General features: G+C 36.2%; 1 protein-coding gene across 1 annotated transcript in view; it reads left to right on the top strand.

Moving 5' to 3' along the window:
* The first annotated feature begins 2333 nt into the window (after window positions 1-2333).
* The window catches only part of Galphai (G protein alpha i subunit), a 53606-nt gene continuing 30450 nt past the window's right edge, over window positions 2334-25489 (top strand). Inside the window, exons 1-4 of the mRNA XM_081747376.1 lie at window positions 2334-3041; window positions 13168-13352; window positions 14327-14613; window positions 21159-21253. Coding sequence (XP_081603502.1) covers window positions 2921-3041; window positions 13168-13352; window positions 14327-14613; window positions 21159-21253 — 688 coding nt within the window. The 5' untranslated portion in view covers window positions 2334-2920. The remainder of the gene's footprint in view (window positions 3042-13167; window positions 13353-14326; window positions 14614-21158; window positions 21254-25489) is intronic.

The following is a 25489-nucleotide window of genomic DNA, read 5'->3' on the forward strand; positions in this document are numbered from 1 at the left end:
TCTGGAATATACGGTTCTGCGGTGTGTATCTCCTTTTCTCCACGCACATTAGTTTTTGGCTGCGTGTTGAGCAAATCGTCAAAGAAATCTTTCCATCTATTTAAGAGGCTATCCGTATCAGTGAGAACTGTTCCGTCAGATTTCTTTAATATATAAGCACGAGGTTGATAGCCTTTCTTAAATTCGCTGATCCCCTTATACATGTCCCGAATATTTTTATTTTTACTATTATCTTCAAGTTCCTTGATTTTAGCTTTCAAAAAATCCCGTTTCTTTGTTCTAAAAGTTTTGGAAGTTTCCCGCCTGATATCTGCGAAATTTTGTGTAGTTATTTCATTCGGATTTTGTAGCCACCGTAATTTTGCCTGTTTTCTCCTCTCTGCTAGTTTAATGCATTCTTGGTCGAACCATGGTTTGTTCCTACGTATTTCCGCGTGTCCCAATTTTTCTATTGCTGAACTTTTAATGCTATCTCTAATCTCAATCCAAGTATCCTCAACACTAGTGCACTCCGAGTCTTCTAAAACCGAGAATCTATTCGAAACTTCAATCTGGTATTCCTCTCTTACCTGGCTCTCTTCTAATTTCTTTAAATTAAATCTCTCCGTTTTCGGACATTGAGTATTACCTTTATTCAACGATAATCTCTCCCGTATTATCGCTGCTACCAGGTAGTGATCAGTGTCACAATCAGCCCCTCTAAACGACCGGACATCAATTATGCTAGATTGTCTTCTTCTATCTACTAAAACGTGATCAATTTGATTATGTGTTTTTCCGTCTGGTGATGTCCACGTGTATTTATGAACGTCGCGATGTGGGAATTTTGTACTCTTCACGATTAGGTTTTTGGATGTTGCAAAGTTCACGAGTCTAACACCGTTGTCATTACTTACCTTATGCAAACTTTCGTTCCCTATAATCGGTTTGAAAATATCCTCTCGTCCTACCTTCGCATTGAAATCCCCTAATAGAATCTTCATATGGTATCGCGGGAGTTGGTCAAATATCCGTTCCACTTCTTCGTAAAAACTATCTTTTATATCGTCACCCTTATCTTCAGTTGGAGCATGTACATTTAAAACAATAATATCGCACCACCGTCCCTTAAGAGTAATAAAAGAAAGTCTGTCAGTAACAAATTCAACCCGTTTAATTGCTGGTAATATTCGTTTGTGAACGAAAAACCCTGTTCCTAACTGGTGATTTTTATTTCCTTCCCCGTAAAAGAACGTAAAATTTCCGGAATTCTCAGATCCATTTCCTTCCCACCTAACTTCCTGAACTCCTACTAAGTCCATCCTGTATTTCTCTAACTCACTCGTTACAGATTTTAACGCGCCTGCCCTATAAAGACTTCTAATATTCCATGTTCCAAATCTCATGTCCATTTTCTTTTGCTGATGTCGTGCCAAGTTATCAGTCCTTGTCCGAGGCTTTTGTGAATGTTTCTGAACAAGTACCTTTTTTTACAGGATGAGGGTGTTAGCCTTACCCAAACCCCCAAGCTGGAGGACCACTCCTAGTCGTCTGTCCGCGACTGCTTATTCAGTATATTCGCAGCTAACCTCTATATCTAGAGGCCTTCTCCTCGATCCGCAACCTGAGGACGCGCCATGCCGTGGTGACAGGAACCCACGTTACACGGACTACTACTAATGGTTTGTTAATTGTTCTCTTTCCCTAATGTTTTGAGGAGTTTTAAAGAAAACACAGCGGTTCATCATTCAGGAAAAGAGTTTCTGTGATTCAGAATATTGTGTATAAGGAATGAAACATTAAAATACTGCAAATAAGTTAACTCAGGACAGTTTTTCTAAAAAGAACATCTCCCGACTTACAGGCGCTTTCGGCAACACGCTGGACAACTCTTTGTAAAACAGTACTGTACTGCGAAAATCATTTCGTCTGTTCAGCCTTTTAAAACGCAAATTTTGTTTCAGGGACTTTTCGGAATGAGACCTTAAAGTAGAAAGTTTTCTCATGCTAATGTGAAATTTGACTTGAAGAGGGCCATCTCATACAAGTTTCCGTAAAATTCTGCGTATAGCAGTGCAACGCAATGTAAAATGTCTGTTATAACTCCAATGCCGATTATCGTGAATTAAATTGAAAATATTACGTTGTTTTGACGGAAAGAGTTACGGAATGTACTCTATGGAGAATTTTTTTAAGAGAGGGAAACTCGAGGGAATTTTAGGCTGTATCTGTATGTTCTCATGGGTTGAAGAATAAAGTATAACTAGTAGTAAGACACTTTTTTGCTTTTATATTTGTTTGTTTTGCATAATAAGATATAAACACTATTTTTGTGGTTTTTATGGTTCTTCGTGGCTTATTTTTTCGTTCGAGGGCTGGGTAAACCGTAATGCGATTTTCTTTTTAGTTGATATACATTCAATTAATCCAGTAAGGTTTAATATTTTCTCCTAATTCTTTGAAGGTAAATGTTAGACAGGGTTTTGACATAACTGTATATCATTATTTTTGTAAAACTTTTATCAGGAAAATTACCGCTACTGAGCTTAATAACTTGAAATTGCAAGTGGAGTAAGTGTTCCAATCCATTTCATAAGGAGTTCAAAGTTCGGAGTTTGAACTTCATTGTTGATGGTGATTGGCTACTTGGTAGTACGAGTAGGCGAATTGCAATGAAATGTCAATATGCCACAGCTAAAGTGTATGTTGGTACTCTGACTAAATAATTCATATTATTAACAAAGGGTTATACATTTCTTATATTTTCCATGATACAGTGAACAAACATAAGCAGTGATTTTGTCCTCCATAGATAGTGTGGACATGTTGTGGTGAGGTTTATCAGAAAGGCCTGAAAAATACAAATATCCGGTAAAGTGTGAACAAGCGTTGTTGGCAGCGGGTGGAGTCGAGAGAAGCAACAAGTGCCAAAGGAAACGAAATGGGGTGTGCTGTAAGTACAACCGGTGAAAAAGAAGCTGCAGAAAGATCAAAGAAAATTGATAAAGATCTACGAGCAGATCATGAGCGAGCAAGAAGTGAAGTCAAATTATTACTTCTGGGTAAGTAGGGAGTATCTATATGACTCATGTACACCGACTTAACAGTAGAAATCTAATTGCATATTCAATAGCTAGATTTGTTCTAGGGGAAGTGTACGTTTTTTAAGGGACAACATTCAGATACGCTTTGATTGGAGTGTGAAAATTTACCGTATGGTCTATAATATTATTTAGTAATGGAATTATAGTTGAAAGTATGTAAGACGTATTTTGTGCTTTTCATGTTTCTTTACCCACTATTAGGTACAAGGGAATACTTTACCGTAATCCTCAAAGATCGTGTGTTTTCGCTGAAATAATCTCCATAGTTTTCCTGCTTGCAGGTCAAGAATCTGGGATCATACATTAATTTATTATATATTTACTTCTTTCAGAAAATGTACACTTGGTATCTTTAAACGTGGTTTTGTATAAGAGTTGTTGCACTCCTGTGTGCAGATTGACTTTAGTAGGGCTTAACCGTTACAGGCACAAATAATGCGTCCGGACGTGGGCCAGAAAACCGATTGTGCAAAAAGATTAATCGACATTTGTTAAGTGGTCACTAAAAGCAAGAAGTGTATATAACCGAATCACAGCAGGGAGAAGGTAGTGAGTCCTGTGGAAGTGTCTCCCTAGGGAGCGGGCGCGTCAGCGCCGGTGAGTTTATACGCAAACGAAGATAGTAAAAATGCATCATATTCTATAAATTTTGAAAGGCGATAGTCGCATAGACAGGGTTTTGAAACATTGCCCTGCATCTCCATTGGGTCGTAGTAAAGAAAGTAATTAGCTTGGCTACTATCCCACCTTCAACTAGTCGGCATTACATTGTGAGATGAGTATTGAGCTTTGGTGACGAAGGAGCCAACCTGACTACCAAACCACCTTCACATATATGTACGGGCCTACATTTTAGGATCTTCCCAGTTACACATCAGCAGAAATTAAGAATTGGATTGATTTTGAGTTTAACGTCCCTTTCAGCAGCGAGGCAATGTGAAACGTGGAGCTACTGATTAACGTGGTATCCGAATCACATGGGCTCCCGCAGGGAATCGAACCCGGGTCCACTGTGCGAGAAGCGCGTACGCTAATCGCTTAGCCATGAAGCAGTTCATGAAAGTAAGGAATTACGGTTTTTGTTCCGCACATGAGACCCAGAACTAACTTGACATAATCTAACCTAACCTATCCTATCCTATCCTATCCTACCTTAAAAGCATTCACTCGCATGTGCGGAATATATCCCGAATTTAACGCAACCTTCTCATACCTCAGTAGTTCATTATGGCTTATTTATGAAGTAATGGTTGGTTAGAAGCATACATTTTGCATTAGTTATTTCCACTGTTTTACGCATGTGACAGGTAAGATTTCTGTGTTTTGATTACCTATATATTTCTCTTTTTAAAACACAATAGATGTTTCCTCTGTAAATGTATAGATCTATAATCCCAGATTGTTGACCTGCACCTTTTTCTGTGTCTTATTTGAGGAAAACTGATGAATATTGATATCTAATTTTCGCAGTTAGCGTTTGTGTTTGAGACTTGACTAGCCAGTAGGCATATAGGGCGACCCCATTAAATTAGGTTTTGGGTGAGGACCTTGTACTTAGAAAGTAACGGATTGTAAACTTAGAACAGGTTTAGGCTGTGAATTACAGGAATGAAAGTTAGTGTCGTTACTATAGAAGTTCATAAAACAATAATCCACCGAGGTCCGTCATTTTGAAAGGACTTATTACTGGACAGACATATTCTGGGTGGCTTACCGTGATCGTGACTATAGTTTTTATAATGCTATTCATCAGAAAGTCCTGCTGGGGTATTCTATACTGTATCATCTAGGAAATAAGTTCAGTTTTGATTTTTTTTTTCAACACATCAAGAGCTATACTTGATTAATTTTGCTATAATAAAATAATAATATGTTTATAGTAATCAGAGTTATTCCAAATTTTTTTTCTTTTCTCGACTGCATGCAAGTGATGGTCTTCTCAAGCAGTTTTCTTTGTTTTGTATATGAGAAATGATTGCATAGAAATGATTTACATAACCACGCTTGTTTCTTGAAAAATGTGAAATATGCTTGTGGTGATATTTATATTAACATCAACCAACAAAAGTGATCACAATGGTCATATGTATGGATATGGTTTCAATTTTTAGCCTCGCAATTTTAATCTACTTTCGAAAGCATGGAGAACGAGTTCACCTTTAAATCCAAGTATATCAACATTGCGTTTGTTAGCAACTCTTCATTTGCGCCTTGTGTAAGTTCCAAGGAAACAATTGAAGCGAGAGACGGACAATGGACGCACGTTGCGAGAATTTCCAACAGAAATCTCTACACACCTAGAACAGTAGGTTGTAGCTTCAGAATGGTTTGGTTAATTGAAATTTGCTGAGTTTTGTGTTGTTGAAGGGAAAGACACTTAACCTCTTCTTAACAGCCGGAGCGGGTGTTCGTTTAATTAGTATCTTTCAGTTCCTAGAATATTCCTTTTATGAAAAAAAACTTAAGTTCATCATAGACAAGCTGTGAAAGATAACTTGCAATGCTCTTTGTTAATAAGTGCCTTGAAAAGAAAATATATCTGGTGTTAATTTTATTAATGTTTTGCATATGTCATTCAGAAGTATCACACTCGTTTCTCCTTTCAATTATATCCATCTGTTGTAGTATAGACAAAAATCAGTAAATTGTTAAGTACACCAGAAAGGAGAGGGAAGGAGAAAAGTACTTATTGACAAAGATAGGGTAAAAGCTAGACCATGTGATGACTGAAATAGTCATGTTACTTGGTTTTGAAATGTTCAAGATTATGTTTAACCAAAAGTTAAATTTTTATTAGGCTAGAGTTTAAATCTGCCTTTGTATGTTCTGTACCCAATTCCCGTATTGTCATATTCTACTTGACAGCATGGAAATTTGCTAGAGTCTGATGTCACCATATTAGGCCAGGTATACACTACGAGATAAATCGTAGGAAATATCTTAAGATTTATCTTTGGAAAAATGTTATAACATATCTCGTAGGAAATCCTACTGTTTTGTACCATACACGTGAGAAGTTTTCCTGTCTGACCGAATGACGTTTTGCAATACTGTGAAATAGTTCTACTTAATAAAAGTACAAAATCGATGAATTCCAATGCTAACTACACTGCACATCCTACTAATAATACCAGTCACTATATTGTTAAATTGGATACCTCTAAAAAAGCATAAAAATGAGAAGGGTGCTTCAGTACTTTTGGCGCACCACATTTTAGAAGATTTATGGGTAAAATTCAATACTTTGCATGAAAAGCCATATTTATAATGAACAAATTTCTGTACGCAATAGAATTAAATACAAAGTAATATATCTATATTTTACGATTACAAGTGTAGGTTTACTGGTGTACATTCATTATAATTGTTTTACGACGGATAAAATAAGTGAGGGACAATGTTTAGCAGAAGTGGTCCAGCTATTTTTTCTAAGGAATGTTACAATTTTTGTAGTTTCGGTTCACATTAGTTTAGGTTAGTTACTGTTAGGTTAGGTTATGTTAGATTATATTTGTGTAGGAGTCCGGCATAATTTTCAAAAAAAGATGGAATTTCGCTTTTTTCTGTTAATATTAGATTAGTTTAGTTTCATTAAGTTAGATTTGGGTAGGTTGTGTTAGTTCTGAGTGCTTGCATCTTCCATCTCTCCCGTAAATTTTGTATTTTTTATGTTCTCCTAGACCCCTTCTGCGAAGCATTTACCTAAGTGAGTGAATATAAAAGATGACCGGTGATACTGTTTTCCACCATCGGTGTATTTCTTCATAGTTTACAGAAGCTGTAATTTATGTTTACAAGTGGAGCGCTACTAGTATGATACCATAACAGATGGTATTCAAACTCGTATCATTGCCAAAACCCACTCATTTTCACTTCCTTCGCTGACGCGCCTGCTCCCTTCGGACGCACCCCCTCGCTAACGCTCGAACCCCTGCTTCGCCCTGCCCTGACGCGGTTAGATAGCATTCGTGCTTTTCAGTAGCCTCAGCACAGGTTGATTTGTGTTTTTTGCACCATAGTTTTTATACTATACATGCTGATGCTGTATTTATAGGCATGTCGTAAAAGGATTCTAGTTTTTCAATAATTGCTTTTGTTGTTCCCCTTGAATTTTATCTATGCCATGTGAGATATTTTCATGTCGCTCAGCGCAAATCATTTAGGAAACAATAATTAGGAAATGAATAACAAATTATAATTTTTCAATAATTATTTCGAGTGGTGCACGAAAACTAAACCTGCACGATTAGAAGATAAATTAACAAAACATACCGCATCAGTTGTTTGTTTTCTCTTGTTTTGTTTTCATTTCCTCTCGCCTGATGTCGCTTAAATCGAAATCTTACGAATTTTCTTTCCGAAATAGATCGTGCTCTAAACAAGAGAAATCTCATAGGATCGTTCAGAACACAGGAAATGGACATGCGATCTGATGCCATACACGTTGAGATTTTGACTCTAGGACAAATCGTAAGAGATTTCCTAGGATCTATCCTATAGTGTACAGCGGACCTTACTGTACTACAATAATTGCAACGTGACATTTATAATTTTTTCTCACCTTTGTTTTCAAGAATTAAAATAGCAGTGGGACATTAGGAAAAATATTTCTTATAAATTCTTTTATTAGCAAAAAAGTTGAATGGAAAAAAATAACATTTATGTCTTTAACATGTGAATTAAGTTACTTACAACATTCATCGACTGGGCTATGATTTACCAAGCTTTGGGAATATCATCCTGGTTATGATATCGTAAATTTCAGGCATAGCTCGGGCAAGTACTATGAGTTTATACAGTTCAACTTTGGCACCTGCCAAACTCTTACTATTCTCTATTCTCCATGTCGAATTTTTCAGACGTACCGTTAACCATTACAGTTCACCACTCTAAACATGTAATGTAATCCACAGTAAAACACAAAATCACACGACAGGGATTCAGGTTTCGGTCTGCGCATGTGATGATCGAAATTCTCCCGCAATTTTGATGCACAGCAAAGAAATAATGGTAGGCCTCCGTACTGCTGTAAGTGCCGTGCGTCGTTCCAAATGACCCTGAATCGCACGCCCACTCAGCGTACAGCCGGCTTCTTGAATGCATGGAGAGCCTGTTTCCTTACAAACCGGAATGGAGTGGTAATGACGTGCAGCACTTGCTTCCAGCTATTTACTCAGTGTGCAGTCAGCCTAACAAAGAATTGGCTCCTTTTTTTTAAGTAGCAGTGTCACGTGAAGAAGTTTGGTTTGTATGGCGTGATATTTTCTCATCTACCACTTCCGGTTTTAGAATAGGGATTAGAGGGGAGATGGGGCATATCCTTGGGACGCTTAAGTGATTATAAAAATCAGCATCTTGTTATTAGTTTTTATTTCACACCGATCAATGTTAAAACCCGTAGTGGTACAGTTCTTCAACTTCCGTTTTAAATACAGGTGTAATAGAAAGGATGGTACACATTTTTAGAACGCTAAATGTATTAAAGAAAGAAAGACATTTTTATTGCTCTATATAGAACAACATTGAAACAGGAAGTTGCAGTGTATTTCTGTCACTTCCAGTTTCAGTAGAGAGCAGGGTTGGCTGGTTTAAACCAATTTTTTTTTTTTTTTTTTTTTTAATAAAAATCAACTGGTTTAAGCCAAAAAAAAAAAAGCTTTAAATTGTGTTAACTTCATGGTGTCGTTTTCACATATCAAACCATCTGCATTAGTTATATCCTTTTCACCGTTTAATCAAGGCGTCCCGTGTTCAATTCTTGGTCGAACCACAACAACCCTTCTTTGAATTGTAAACCAAGTAATGGTTCGCATGTCACTTTAAGCAAAAGTCTTCTCCTTAATAACCCAGATATTCCATAAGGATGTTAAGCGTAATCATACGAAACGAAACCAAATTGTATATTTCTGCATGCCTGAATGCTTGTTGTTTTATAAAGAAGCCAAGGTTGCTTAAATATATTGATAGAAATTGGCAAAATTTATCGACTGCCTACGTAGCTTCCAACATTAGCTTGGATTGGACTTTCAGTTTTAATTTAATTGAATAATATCAACATTCTAAATTTGTAATTTAAATATCTCAGTTTTAACGTGCTGATTATGATACGTTGACCATAAAATTTTACACGGCAAGCAATAACGGGATTTTCTCGTTATTTCTTGCATTTAAAGTAACAGGATTTTTCCAATGGCTAAGGCGGGAGTTTCCCGGTTTATATGTAATTCTGTATAATGGTTTCATTTCTGCAACTGTTTATTTTTTTGTCCTTCTGAAATGACTCTTGACAATTATATTAACGAGTATGTAAAGATCAGTACAACGTATTTTTATCAGGAGTTCTTCGTGAGTGAGTCGGCAGACTCATCGCATTTGTGGCCAGTTAGTCCCGGTTTCGAGTCCAAATGGAGAACCGTTTCTTTCGGCTGTGAACCGAGAAGTGTTTGGATTCCGCTTTAAGCTTATGTGATCCCTTCCAGCATAATCATGTTGTTGCATAATAACATCAAGGCGAAACAAACCTATTTCTGTCCGTATGTAATATAAATACATAGGGCAAATTATTAAAAAAAAGAAAAAAAAAAAAACTGGTTTAAACCAAAAAACTTGGTTTTTGGGTTTTTTCATTAAAAACCATGGTTTTTGCCAACCCTGGTAGAGAGTTAAGGATGGAGATGAAATGTATTCTTTCAAGCGTTAATCAATTATAAGAAACTGCTTCTCGCTATTTATTACCGTTTTTGCTCTATAGTCATCAACATAAAAACCGGATGGGATTTATTTCTACAACTTCCGGTTTGTGCTTCACCTCCATCGTGCTTTACATCTTAGCCAAATTTGATGGTGATCCATAGAGTGGTTCTTGACTTTTTTTTTTTTTTTTATCCAACAGAGGACAGATACTCATTGTCAGAGTAAATACATATAAATTAGTTATGGTAAAACGAATTCCTAAATAATATGAAATAGGAATAAAATCCTCTGTTCCACTCACGATTCAAATCCTTGGACTAGCCGTCCTAACTGAAGGTTCTTTGACTTCCCTGAAATCACGCTAAGGAAATACTTATTTCAGCATTATCCAAATGTGTTGAGATAGCAGAAGTATATCTTTTGTAATTTCCCGTTTTAACTGAAGCATTTTCCATTTGATATTAACTGACATACGGAAAAAGACATTTTATTATTTATTTGTGCTGATACGCGAGTAGTATGTATTACAAAAACAAAGGGAATGGAGTCTCATTACTATTCTATTCCAGATCACAGTTGGTCACCGTTACAGCGAATTTGATCGAGCGCGAACAAAATCTTTATGCATGTTTTTTTTTTTTTTTTTTTTTTTTTTTTTTTAGAAAATGACATTCTGACCTAGAGATTTCTTCATGAAAAATACGTAGTTTAAACCAATTCTTAAACTATAGCTGTGTACTGAGAAACACGATTGGGGGCCACGGTGGCTTAGTGGTAGTGTTCACCTCTAGTGCATGGTGTGCCTGTTTCGATCCCAGATCCCGCCAAGTGAACTTTGTGGTGGACAAACAACGTGTGCGTGCGTTTTCTCGTGGCTCACCCTTTTCTTTCCACTGTCCGATCGTACGCACTCCGACATTTCGTTCATTTCTCATCATCACCGTCTCCTTTAGGCTAAACGGCATAATCATGGGACGTAAAACTTAAAGATTAAGAAACAGGAGTGAACGAAGTAATTATGCATATTAAATCAAAGTTTTCAAATATATTTTTGGAGGTGGATTTGTTTGGGTTTTATTCTCCCACCAAAAAGAAAGAGAAAAGAAAGTATTTTGGGTTGCGGAAATTTCCAACAACCCTGGATCCAACAAATACAAGTTAAGAAAAGAAAATGACAGAGAAGATATAGTCGGAAAGAGGAGGTGTTCCTTCTCATCAGCTTTTGATGCATTATCTATTCAGAGATTTTTGAAGGTACTGGTCTTCTGTTCAGTTTGCGGATAATATGGGTCATCTACCGAAACCTGAATCGAAAATCATGACAAAGATTTTCTAGTCAAGTCTACCCGACTATCGACGTGTATCAAGGGCGTTACGTGTGCTACAAATTTTAGAGGAAGACCACAGACTGATTGTGACGACATCTTATATAATGAAAGAGTTCCTAATATATCCGCTCAATGAATTATGTCTGATCACTTGCGAAAGCGTCGAAGTGTTTTGCCATTTCTTGTTTTTTAACTGCATTAATTTCGGTGCGTTTGCTTTAAAAGGAAATAAACTGATTAGAGCGCTAACTGAAAATATACTTTAATCTTAGAGACGTTTTGTGAGATGTAATGGAAAGAAAAACACGGTAGGAAAAGACCGATTGCCGGTGATGGATGGTATTAAATGAGAAAGTATGTCAGAATAAGAGTTTGCTTGGATTTGTTTCTTACGGATGCTTTTCACTTGGTGACAAGTGATGGTAGAATTCTTAATGTTTACGAGGTAGAGTGCCTTTAGTAACCTGGAGGAAAGAGGGAACGTAACCAGAAGCGATGCTGGCTAGGTAGTACAGTGCTAATTTCTTGCATTCAGTTGAACAACCTGAGCATTGGTTGCTCCAGGGATTTTTTGTTGGTCATATGCCAAGTTTTCTCACCACCCTTAATCTTCCCATAATTGTTATTACTTTTTGTTTATTTTTATTTCGTAATTTCTAGAACATTGAACTCATTTTGGTTTCGAGTATGCTGGGCTCAGGAAAATAATTAAAAGGAAACATTAATATTCTCAAAAGATTCGGTGATCGTTTCTTGAATTTTATGAAATATAACACGAATATTTTGTATACATCCGATGCTCAACATTGAATTCAAAACAGTGAATACATAGGTAGAGGACTGATGGATGTGTATTTAAAATGTACGTAGAGCAAAAGTAAATATGGTAAATTTTCGTCAGTACAGTTTACTTACAAACTGAACTCGTTATTTTAAGACTGTTGTGATCCGATTTTGCTTTGTTCTAAATAATTTTTATTTTATATGTCATTTTCTATCAGTTTTTAAAACAAACTGATCAGAAAAAAAGAGTTCATGCTACCACACTTAAATTTGTTAGAAACTAATTTATTCCAAACCCAAAATGAACTTGGTAAAAGGAATAAGTATTGTTTCCTTTCTTTTAGGTTATAAAATGGTTTCTCTCTCTTTTTCTTTTGCTTATGATAATAATGAAGGGTGTGTCATTTGAAGTTAGAAATTGTTGATTTATTTCAAATATACTAAGGTATGCAACCAAATGGTGTTCGGTAATTGGACTCAAATGTTTCAATGATTGTCATCTTCCTCAATGTGTGTTCCTTAAGTGTGGCACGCGTAGCGTAGTCGCTAACGCTCTCGCCCTCGGTGCGAGTGGCCCCGGGTTCGATTCCCGGTGGGGTCACTCGGTCGAAAAATGTACAACGCTTTTTCAGCCCCGCCACCCTGAATGAGGTTTTCCTCATTCACACCAGGCAAATGCTGGGGTGGTACCTAAAGGTCCCTGGCCGCTTTCTTCCTTCCCTTTCCCCGGATTGTGTGCTCACCGAGGGACGTCATCCCTCAAATTGTGACGGGCTAAATGGCCTTAGATGCCGAAAGCCTAGAAATCTAAAATCCTAAATCCGTTTTCCTTAAGAAATTGTGTTGCTTTTAGAATTACATATTTTGATCAGTCCCTCTGCTGTAGAGATAATGTTCTGAGTATTTTAGCGCCATGTTTTATTCTTCTTGAGTGTTATTTTTAAATTTGTATTCAAAATAGGTATCTACCAGATAAAAATACGTATTTCAGCAGACAGTGTTATTTCTTGAGGAAGACATATTGAGGAAAACGATAATTGATTGTTGAAACGTTTTATGTCGAATTACCAAATTCTATTTTGGTCTTTGCATCCTATTACGTCATTAAGTAATTTTCGAACTGATAAGTTTAGAAGTGACATAGTAGATCACGTTTCATTAAGCTTGTTCATGAAATCTCGTCTGAATTGTTTTTACGGTTAAGGCAGTATGTGTATGAAAATTCTAAAATGAATTACTTTATTGAATGTGATTTTCTTTTTCCTTCCTTTCAATTTTAGGGGCTGGTGAATCTGGCAAAAGTACCATTGTTAAGCAGATGAAAATAATTCATGAGACTGGTTATTCAAGAGAAGAATGTGAGCAGTACAGACCTGTTGTTTATAGTAATACTATTCAAAGTTTAATGGCAATTATTAGAGCAATGGGACAGCTGAGAATTGACTTTGCGGATCCTGCAAGAGCGGTACGTTAATAGTATTATTTCTTTATTTAATATATTTTTTACTTAATGAAAACTACCAATTGCAGCAGCGTATCTCCATGGTGTTCAATATTTTACAACCCCTCCTACCTGTGACCTCCATCTTCATGTGCCATAAGCATGCGCAAATATATATATATTATAATGAAGCCGTAATTATTTAGTTCTTGTATGCGTGGTATTCATTCTATGGGACAAGAAATAACTACACTATCGCTAACTGGGTTACAACCTGTTCTCTGGTAGAACACGGGCAAGACAGACTTACTACAATTTACCCTTTTATTATTAATAAGCAGTATAGTCATTTTAGAAAATAGATGAAAGTGAATCAATCACCTGTTTTTATAATGCTAGATTTTTTTTTTCTAACTATGCTTGAGAAGCAAAATGTGTTGCTGTTTTCTTTCGTTCTTCCTTTATTAATTTTCAAGGACTGATTGTTACTTTCTGAGCTTGGGTCTGATACGGATTTTTTGATGCTTTCGATTTGTTTAAATAAATAATTGTGCAGTTAAGTAGTTGAAAGGGAGTTTCAAAAGAGTTTGAACATTTTCGTAAACTTGGGAAATGTTCAATTATTGTTGAAAGATTCGGCATCCAAATTTAATATCGAGAGAGATGAGTCGATAACATATGGAGTATTTTTTCATGTTTCGAAAGTGTATAAGCCTTTGATCTGTATAAGGAGAAAACAAAAGAGGAAAAAACACAACTTCGAAAGCTTTGGTTTAATTAGGTTCTCCCCTAAAAGTCTCTGTAGTTGTAAATTTAGAAAGAAAGAAAGAAAAAAAAAAAAAAAAAAAAGACGAATACAAAAAATCATAAGCTTTCGAAATTCCACTTTTGGAGACATTTGCAGTAATAACATATGTATGAGTCTAATATCACAGCTGTAAAACTTGCGCGAAGTTAATTTTAAGTCACACATTTAAGTGATTATTGTTTGTGCCTAGGACAATGCACGGCAGTTTTTCACGTTGGCGAGTGCAGCAGAAGAGGGTGAGCTAACTCCAGAACTTGCTACGCTGATGCAACGTTTATGGCAAGATGATGGAGTGCAATTGTGTTTCTCAAGATCAAGAGAGTACCAACTTAATGACTCTGCAGCTTATTACCTCAATGCTTTGGACCGTATTTCACAAGCTGGCTACGTTCCTACGCAACAAGATGTACTTCGTACGAGGGTGAAGACAACTGGAATCGTTGAAACACACTTCACATTTAAGGATTTACATTTCAAGTAAGTGCTGTTACGCAGGATTCATGTGGTAGGTACTGAAGTACAATGTTGATGAATATTTAGTGTTTGATCCTAAGGGAAATCGCAAAAATAAATAACTCACTTTTTATTTACAGTATACGGAATTATAATTTTTTTAGAATTTATCCATTGTGTGTGTTTCAATGAGTGCCTTTTATATATATATATATATATATATATATATATATATATATATATATATATATATATATATATATGCATTACTATTAAATATGAAACACAATGCCTGATACTGACAAATGGCTCTCATGATTCTTTTTCTTAAGAATTTTGGATTATAATTTCTGAAAGCAGCCTATTATGTGCCAAACCTCGGACAGAAGTTGTTGGAATTGGCGTATGCGTGAGACAAAAAGTTGGCCTAATTCATTTTTCAAACTTTCTCCACGTATGTAATGATTTCTTATAGCAATGATACTTGATTCGTGAGCACTTCATGAATCCTAATCGCAATATATCTCAGGACAGCTGCGACGATTTCAGTGCCGCCTAAACGACAGAACGAAAATGTTGCGCAATTAAAATCTTGCGCCTAATTGGGACACTATACTATTTCGCTGAATGTGAAGCCTTATTTGTCATCTTCAACTTACGAAATTGTGCATGCTAAGTGAAATTTCCTATATACAGTGTTTAAAATTAATGCCATTTATTTTAGAGATAATTGATAGTTTTTGTGATTCACTGAATGATGTGTAAGATTTTATGCCTCTGATTTTAAGTAGCGTTGCTCACATTTGTTATAACAAAAGTTTTGATTTTTGCTTTACTGACAGATGTGGGTAATAAGCAAGGTCCGTCGACCCCACTGTTCCTTTCCTCTTTTAAGGTCGCGTCATAACTGCCCTTCTTTGAAAACCGAAAATGCAGTAAAACTGTGACGCCACGGCGGGAGCAGAGACAGCTTTCATCCAAGGTCCTTGTCATTCACGCTTGTTTGCGCGTTTGATATTTGCAGTGAAGTGAGTCTTATTTTTCTGTATTCAGAGAAACTACTGTAGTGTTCCTGTTAGCCTGTATGCATGCCGCATTGTGTGGTAAGCTTGTCGGTATCATAGTAGAAATACGAAGGATTCCAAAATCCTAAATTGCGGAAAGTTTGGCAAAATAAATGCTGTCGAAAGGACATGTTTAAAGCTGAAAACGCTCGCGTGTGTTGCAGTCATATTATTCCCGATCCTTACGAACGTTATTTAAAATTTTTGCTTCTAAATATTCTACCCCAAAAAAAAGTTTAAATGAGATGGTGTGCCTTTACTGAACTTGCAAGTGTCATATGCGAACACTGTTCACGAAATAATAAAAGAAATAAATGTTCGGAGGCAAAGTGTTTAATATATATATATATAGACATTGGGGCACAGTCAGACGAAATAACTACTATGACCGAAAGAGAAAATAACTCGTTGTTTATGTTATCTATCATTTGTTCTGTGGAGAGTGTTAAACTTAAGATAGATATTTCCTTTTTTGCGTGAAGAGAACGAAGTGAAGTCTGACATTAGTATGTACACTCATGTCCAAAATGATGATCCCATATCTGCAACTGTCTTCTTGTAAGAATATAATTTGATAATGATTTTGCAGGGTACTTTTAATACTGATACCATGTGTATAATCAGGAAATCTATATTTGTGGTAAATTTCATAGGAATGGAATTACAAATACGAAAATTAGAGTGAGTAAAACAAAATGTTGCCAAATGGACAAGAAAGTTCTATTTTTATTTTATTGTTCTTATTTACTGTTGTTTTGACATGAAATTTGCCACATACATGTCTTTGCCGATTATACACATACTGACATTATAAGAAATACCGGGCGAATTCGTTATCAAATTAATTTCTACATCATCATATTTATAGACATGCGACAATAATTTTGGACATGAGTGTACAACGCCAAAATAATAGATTTACAAAGTTTTAAAAAATGGAAAGCAAATACAACAAAGAATTAATTTCAAATGTCAGTTCTAAAATAAAATATCGTGGTCGTTTCAATAGAATGATTAATAACCGGTGGTGGATATATTACGAAAAAGTTTTACACCGGGCCAAATAAATATGCTAATAAATGGTAAGAAAAAATTAAGATGGATTGGTTAAGATAACATTCCTGTATCAACACAACGCGCCGTCAATGATAAATTATACAATCTTCTGCGGTTACAAGTTTGAATCCTCCTACTAAGTGTCAACACTTCGACGTTGGGTGTAAAAGTTACCGTTTTCTCCTGGCATTCTTACCCTAGTTTTGAAACTTTTGACGGAGCAAGGGCCCTAAAAGAGTGTCGAGAAATTTTCAGTGCTTATGTTTGATGCAATGAACGTTAACGAGTGCGCGTGCTATGACCAAGAGATTGATTTTGTTTTAGGACCACACAGATGTGTCCATATGGCAATGATTGAGATTTGACAGGTGCGTGGAAACAGTCAGTGTATTATGATTTCTGTAAGACTGAGTAAAATTACTCTTTAAAATCATATCGAAAGTTGAAGTCTCAGGATTCAAGACAGTTGCAATTCTTTTCGAGTTGGGTGGTGGCAACAGGAGGCTGTGTGGTGGGCTCCTTTCACCTTCTAGGTGGATGGAAGCAGTAGAAGAATGTGAAGTTATGTTTCGAAAATTTTACAAGAAAACTGTGAATTGAAAGAAAAGGAATGTGATTGACCAACTACTTGATGTGCTCTAAGAAAGACACTTCCAAGTGAAGATCCAGCCATGTTGAAATTATTCGCCAAGGCTACGACATTCTTCAGAATTCGGTTTATATATATAAATATAAAAAGTGGAAGAGGAATGTTCTTAAGGGAAGACAGCAAAGCTGTTCTTCAAGTGCTGCACAATGCTAAGATGAGTACGTATTGTATCTGTATGAAGTTTTATTTATTTATTTATTTGTTTGCATCTTAAAAATTTGTTTTCCTTTGCGAGTCGCTATGCTGGACATTGGCGTAGCACACGATATTTGTCCCTGCTTCACAGCGGTGACGTCACACTACAGCTGTAGATAGTGGCTACGCAGAAACAACAAGTTATGAAGGGACCTGTAAAAGCGCAGAACAGTAGGGTCGATGGACCTTGGGTAATAAGTAACTGAAGGCTGGATTAAATGTAAAGGAAACTTTTTAAGTAGGGACGTAATAATTCACATTCATTAAAGCTACAGCAGTCAGCAGATTACCCAGACTTGTTCAATGCTGCGGGCTTGTCTTGCAGTCGTTTGTACTGGTTACTGCAATAAATGAACCGAAGATAATTGTGTCAGCTGCACAATGCATAACTAGCACAATCTTGTCCCCAAAACTGAATAAACCGTCAGAAATTTTGCAGATATTGAGTTAATAATTCAGCAATGGCACACATTCAAATTCTGAAGTGTACAAGTGAAAGTCTTATTTGTGAAGATCAGCAAGATGATGTTCTAATACTCGTTGACTCAATATAAGCAATATGAGAACATTCAACAAGTGCAAGATATAATCTGTTGCTACCAATAAATAAGGGTTCGTGAAATACGATTTGCAGCTGGAATAAGTTAGAAAAGGATAGAAACAATAGGCACCAAGGAATTACAATTGCAGGAAATCATTTCTAGATGAGTGCCATGGCAATTTTACAACATAGAAAAGGTTCAAAACTTTACAGTAATGTCGAATTAGCTATATAACATGCAGCATATTTTATAAAAAGGGAATAAGAAAAAAAAAATGTTATGAGGGGGGGGGGGACAGAAATGTGTTGACGTTGGCAGGTACTATGTAGAAAAGCAGATTTTTTTTTCACTTATTGTTTCAGTAGTCATTTAAGAAGTCTTGTTTATATTGAATCCACCCGCGAACCTTATGCAAACTTACATCAGTACGAGGAACATTAATGAGTTAAGTCTCGTAGGGTTCTGTTGTAATGGAAAATTTAGTAAATGCTTTACAATGGTTTACTGGCACTTTTTGTTGTTGCAAATATTAGGAAGGAAGATTTTGCTATATTTTTCTAGTAGTTAAAAGCTTTATTTATAAAAATACTTCTACATGCACCTGTCTGTGTTATTCGTCATCTAGATGTGTAGTATTGTAAATGATTTGATAACTGACGTTCAATAATGAAAGGTGTCTTGAAAACATTAAAAATTGGCAAATAGTATTTCTTCGTAGTAATTTGCAAATAGTAAGTATTCTGTCATTATTTGAAAATTACTTCTAGGATCCTACCTTCTATGTACTACGTCTCCCGCTGATCTTTTATTTTTTGTTTAAGAATTGCTTTTGTTAATATCATCCATCAATTACAAGCTTTTCTACTCATCCTTTACCTTCTGCCATACCCCGCCACACTATTAATAAGACAGTTTCTTCTCATAATGTTCTAAGCGGTTTCTCACATTTGGGGTCGTGGTGGTTCAGTGGTAGAGCGTTCACTTCTGGTGCGTGGTTCCTTGTTTCGATCCCGGCTCGCGCCAAGTGAGCTTTGTGGTGGACAAACACCGTGTGCATGGGCTATCTCAGCGTTCTCCCGTTTCCTTCCACTTTCTTTATTCCACCATTTTATTCATTTCTAATCATCACCGTCTCCTTTAGCGTAGCCGGCATAATCGTGGGACGTAAAACTCAAAGATTTCATTTCATTTTCACTCTACATGAAACGTTTAATGCTTTTCGATAATTGTTTAACGTTTCATATCTTACTAAAGATTTAGTTATACGTTATCTATTCTTGCATTTATTTCTTGTTCACTTTTCAGATCTTCACTCGTAATTCTACCTAGTGTCACATAAAATATAAAAGATTTAATTTATTTAATGTTATATTAACATTCACTGACAGAGATAGAAAGACTGATAAAATTAAATTATACACTATAGTATTGTATGACAGAAACAGTAATGTCATTTAAAATTCAGATAAGAAATTATATGTGAAGCTTACAGGAAGCTAACAAGTACTGAAAATAGTTAAACAATTACAATTACAATACTATTAACATGGTCTTAGTAGTGTTGTACAGTCAGCATCAAAAGTTCTTTCCGTTTGATGAAACTAGTTGCGTAAGTAGCTTGAGAATGAAAGGACAATTTGAGTATAGTTTTCAGTAAATTAAAATGAATTTATTTTTCTGTACGTTCCAGCCATACCACCGTTATTCCTAAAATGAATTTTACCAAATGGAAAGAAGACTGTACAAAAGAAAGAAAATAGTTTTATTTGGTTCCGCTTATTGCAAGAAACCTTTCTAAAATCGAGTTAATTATATTTAATATACGTGTTTCAAGATTTCTTATTTTATGTTAGGCCAGTCACGCCTACACACCTAAAAGTAGATACCACTCAACTGTATCCAAATTTTTATTTATTTATTTATTATTATACTTCACACAGTTACCTTTCTTTCAACTACTTTACTTTTTAAAAAAATACTTTTTCATCCCGTGGTCTTCACATATTTTTGAGTTGAGTTGATTTTGAGTTTAACGTCCCGTTTAGCAGCGAGTCTATATTAAGGGCGGGCCTGCTGATTAACGTCGAATCCGAACAACATGAGCTCCGCCGGGAATCGAACCCGGGTCTTCCACGCCAAATTCACATTTTTTAAATCAAATTGTCAATCGTTTTGTTAATTATTTCAGATTCCGCTCGAAGCTAATACTTAACTCTTTTACCGAAATGCCATCCACATGTAGAGTCTTCGGAACATGTATTGAGTACTGCTCATATGTAAGTTTCTTACGAGCCATTCCATCCCAACCCTCTTTTCGTAATATCCCATTTCACGTAGCTAAAAGGGTTTTCAACTTTTCACGTCTAACGCAGCTTCATTGTAGTAAATAAATGTTTAGCTCCAAACAGTAATTGTCTTATCCAAAGGAGGTTATGACTGGCGCAATAGGGTAAGATTTTTGTCTTTGTTACGCATTTAAAAACAATCTTGACCAAATGCATGAAAGCTACTCTATTAATCTTCTGAAGTTCTGCAAATAATTCCATATAAGATATCATTTCTGTACCTTCAAAACAAATGCGAAAACGTAGTACATTAAGTATGAACAAAATTATATAAAAATGATCATCAAGATTCATACAAGCAGTACTACGTAAATAATTCGAAAGTGATCACAGTAGTAAACTACATTGCTACCAATATGATAACAAAATATAACCTAAACCATGCTAGTCCTCAGAATTACAGTTTCGATCCAAATTATGACATTTCTATGGTTTAATCTCTTAACAGGCTTAAAATCTTAAACCTCTATGTTGGTATTGCCCTTCTTCTTAATTCAGTACCTAGCGTGTCTTCCTTTGGTGCCCGTGATCCCAGATTGGATTACCAGTGTGAGAGCATTGAATACACTTAATTGGTTCAAATACCGCTTTAAACTGTAGATCATGGTCTATAACCTCGCTGGTAACAAAGTAGTTAAATACAATTCAGCCAATTAATATTACCGGTGGTGCTGTGTTTTTATTCTATATCATAACGTTTATTCTTTTTCTTTCATAGGATGTTCGACGTTGGTGGTCAGCGCTCGGAGAGAAAGAAGTGGATCCATTGTTTCGAAGGAGTTACAGCTATCATATTTTGTGTCGCGTTGTCTGGTATGAGTATTTTTTATGTATTAATAAGTGCTTTTTATTCCTTTGACCACCTTAGATCTATTTATACGTGTATAATGTGGCGAAAAATTCGTGTTACTAGTCCTCGCGACTACTGTCGCAAGGATTTAAAATTAAAAATATGGAACAACGTGTGTTACAATTTCTAAATGCATAAAGTGGTCACTAATTTATAGGAGTGAATAGAGGCTGAGAATGTTTGGAGAGAAAGCCGTAAAGCGGATATTTATAGCAAGCTTAGGAGATCAAACGGGAGAATGTTATTGTTAGCGACCTGGATATTAAGCAAGGAAAGTGTGTAAAATAGGCAGCTAAATAGATACTTTAAATTCAAAATATAGGCGATATAATAGACACAAAAATATAACTCGAAATAATGAAGATATAAATCTTCAAGAACTGAAATGAAGTCATACATGGTACAAAAGGTTGATCCGTCTATGTGTATCTGATTTTATACCTTCACCTCTGTTCACAGAATCGACCGATCCGAATCATTGAGACAGCAGGAAAAAGCTAAAGGTCTATAGTATCACGTCAGTTTGCGTGTGTGTGTGCATCGTGGTTCCCAAGGCGAAGCAGTTTTGGAAAGGCTACGTTGTAGCTCTTTTCCACGCCAAGTTTTCCGTGATACAGACTCAAAAACAGTGCAAGGAAAATGGATGTGCATTGGGGTCTACGAAGAACATAATCAACATAAACACCACGGCGTTTCAACATTTCATTCACCCAATAAGGGGAGTAGAAAGCGACCGGGTACTGCGGTGACTCCACTTGTAACTTAGAAATTGTGGCGAATAGCCCTGCAGGAAATCTCCTACAGAACCTGTGGTGGCATGACAATTACACATGGTATAGTCAACTGTGAACCGAATCGTACGTGGCAAATTAAAGCTCTGGATGGTGTTTAAAAGTCGTGAACATGTTCTTACTGCGACCCATCGGAGGCAGAGAAAGACCCACTGCAGATGCCTCTTTCCGGAGAAGAATGGAAGTTTGTTGCCCCACACGATAAAACATGGATTTATGTATCAGATTGTGGCAAAATTCGAACCGTAACGTACACCTCACAAGAAGCAAAAATCCATCCTGACTTCATCTCTCAGTTCAAAAGCAAGTTTCTTAAATAGATTTCTGGTTGCCGCGGGTACTGTAATAAAGGAAAGTTGACAATTCGGCAGGTGCCTAAAAACTACAAAATCAAGTCTACACTTTATCAGCAACGTATTCTCATACCAATTTATATAGAAGATCCGGCCCGTTTGTATGGAAATGAAGTCCATGCGCATTTGGATAAGGCCTCATCACATACATCTAGGCTATTCCCTTCCGGGACATACCAGTGAAGTCACCTGATGCCAGTCCCATTAATTTTTGCGGGTTTGACCTATTGAAAAGAGCACTTGCCTCTCGTTGTGTCACCACGGTCCCTGGCGTCTGGAAAGCCTGCCAGGAATAGCAGCACAAGATTCCCATTCCTGTACTTAGTAAAACCTACAATGGAAGTTCTGCTGCAGGGCTATGCCAAGATACATGGTGCTTACATCGAGGGTAACCGATGGTGGCCCTATGATTTTTCCTATGATAGGTGGACGTCAAAATTGGACACACACAGACGTTTCAACCTTCCGTATTTAAATAATATGGAAACACCTGATCTTTGTTGAGAACATCTTTTAAAAGAAAGGGAAAAAAATTTTAATGTATTTTTAATAAATAAATTATTTGTAGCACGTTATCCTTCATACAGCAACCCAAAATCCCAGTCTGGAAACAAATCATTCATCATTTTCAAATGGGAAGATAAATTTTGTGTAATATATTTTGACATTCTACGACCAGAAATCATTAATTAACTCTTGTAGGCTCGCTTTTTCTTTTTTTCTTTTTTTAAGCACTTTAGGAACTCTATTTTTAAGTGATATCGTCTACTACGCGACTTGGTATGTTTCACTTTCGTACATTTTTTGACCAGTTACAAGTGGTTGAAAAGATATTGTCGTCAGTGGAAAACTTATTCTGCGCGCGCCTATTGTTAGTTTTGATCAATTTCTTGAATAGCTTGTATACTGGTATACGCATACAGACGTGGTAGCTGAAACGGTTTTAGGAGCCTTAGATAACTTAATTGTGAAGGAAGCCATGTTTTCTTTAATATGATGACCCTGTACTTATATAGTAATGATTCTAAATCAGTACAGAGACCAGAAAGTGACCTGAATGACATAGTGTTGGAAGACGAGGACACCACTACATCGGAAAGTCTCTGTGAAGACGACATTCTTCTTACCTTACGTCCCCACGTCGAAAAAGGGTAATCTGGAACCAAGAACCACCAAATGTAAAATGCAGAACGGAACATTGTAACGGAGCAATCTAGTTTAGGAGAAATAACGTAAAATCCGGCAGGCGATGTGATAAACGAATGAAATGAATTAAAATCTTTCAGTTTAACGTTCCCGATTATACCCTCTAGGGTAAGGGAGACGGATGATTAAAGCAAGTGAATAATCAGGGAAGAATTGGTGGAAAGCGAATGTGGAAGGAAACCCAGAGTACCCAGAGAAAACCTTGGAGACGATGTTGTCCACCGCAAAGTTATTTGGCCAGGGATCGAAGCACGAACTCTCTCTCTCTCTCTCTCTCTCTCTCTCTCTCTCTATATATATATATATATATATATATATATATATATATATATATATATATATATATATATATATATATATATATATATATATATACAGAAAGGTAAGCGTTCTACCACTGAACCACTGTGCACCCCGATATGATTAGATGAGGTAATAAAATAGTGAAAATATTCAGGTAAGCCTGATAAGACCACATGTTTGAACCAAGGAATATGACGCCACAACACTCGACGCAGAAGAGATGAAATAACTTTTAGGAATACTGTATATTTGTGATGCTATGAAATTTTCTCAACGAAACTCCGAAGATATCTGGAGTGAGGACGATAGAGATACAGAAGCTATATTTTGTACAATGCCACGGAATGCATATATTTTCTTATAAACTGGTGTAGATTTGAAGAAAATACATTTAGAAGTGAAAGAAAGTGTTGGTGACTCATATTCGAGGAATATTTAAAGATTTTGTAAGAAATTGTTAGACTGCATATGCAATATCTGAATATGCAGTTGTATGCAAAACTTAAGAATAATTTGGTAATTGCTCAATATTTATAAATCCATCACTTGAAAAGCTACATTTGTAGGAAATAATAATATCCCATATTACAATGTGTTGATATTCATGAACAAGTGCATTCTTGAGAGAACTAATTCTAAACCAGCAGAGAAGGAATTATTAGAGTTCCAAACTATGCTTTCATATGTGTCGGAAGTCTTATAAAACGGCTTAGTCAGTCCGTCTGTCGACAGGTATCAGAACAAAAACAGTAAGAGAGATGGATTTAGTGTCCCAAGAATAGGTTTCATTTCCTCCGTTAACTATCTATTCAAACCGGAAGTGTGGTTCAAATTGGAACAATTCAGCGTCTCAAGACAACACGACTATCTACAATACTACCAAACCGGAAGTAGTTAATTTACTGTTATTTGCACCTTCAATACTTATTTCTGTAGAGCTAAAACGATAACAGAAACCAAGAAACGGTTTTTGCAATCTATTCATCGTCTCAGCGATGATACCATCTTCTCTGTTGTATCTCTGTTCAAACCAAAAGTGGTTCAGGTAGCCATTTTCGGTTTCAGCATTTACCGCCAAAGAACGAAAACGATAGTGCGAGAAGCGGTTTTTTGCAAATGGTTCAGCGTCTCAAGCCAACATAACATGACTACCGTCTGCAACACACTACCAAAACCGGAAGTGGTTTGAATATACTATTACTTCCGGTGTCGATACAGAGTGCTATTCAGCGAAAAAGGTAAGAGATATCGAGATACTGTTTTTGCAATAGATTCAGCTTCCCAGGAATGGGTTCTGTCTATTGCATTAACCCTCTACTGAAACTGGAAATATTTCAAATTAACCATTTCCGGTTTCAACATTTATCGCCACAGAACAAAAATGGTAACACATAGCGACAAACACTTTCGTGCAGTCGAGTGTCTCAGGTGAACATATAATCACAATTCGTAACAATACCAAAACCAGAAGTGGTTATAGTTTACTACTACGTCCGTTTTTAATACTGATCTTCATAGAGCAAAACAATATAAGAGATACCGAGAA

Source organism: Thermobia domestica, unplaced genomic scaffold (assembly GCF_964235325.1).
Source record: "Thermobia domestica unplaced genomic scaffold, izTheDome1.hap1.1 HAP1_SCAFFOLD_208, whole genome shotgun sequence".
Taxonomy (NCBI): domain Eukaryota; kingdom Metazoa; phylum Arthropoda; class Insecta; order Zygentoma; family Lepismatidae; genus Thermobia; species Thermobia domestica.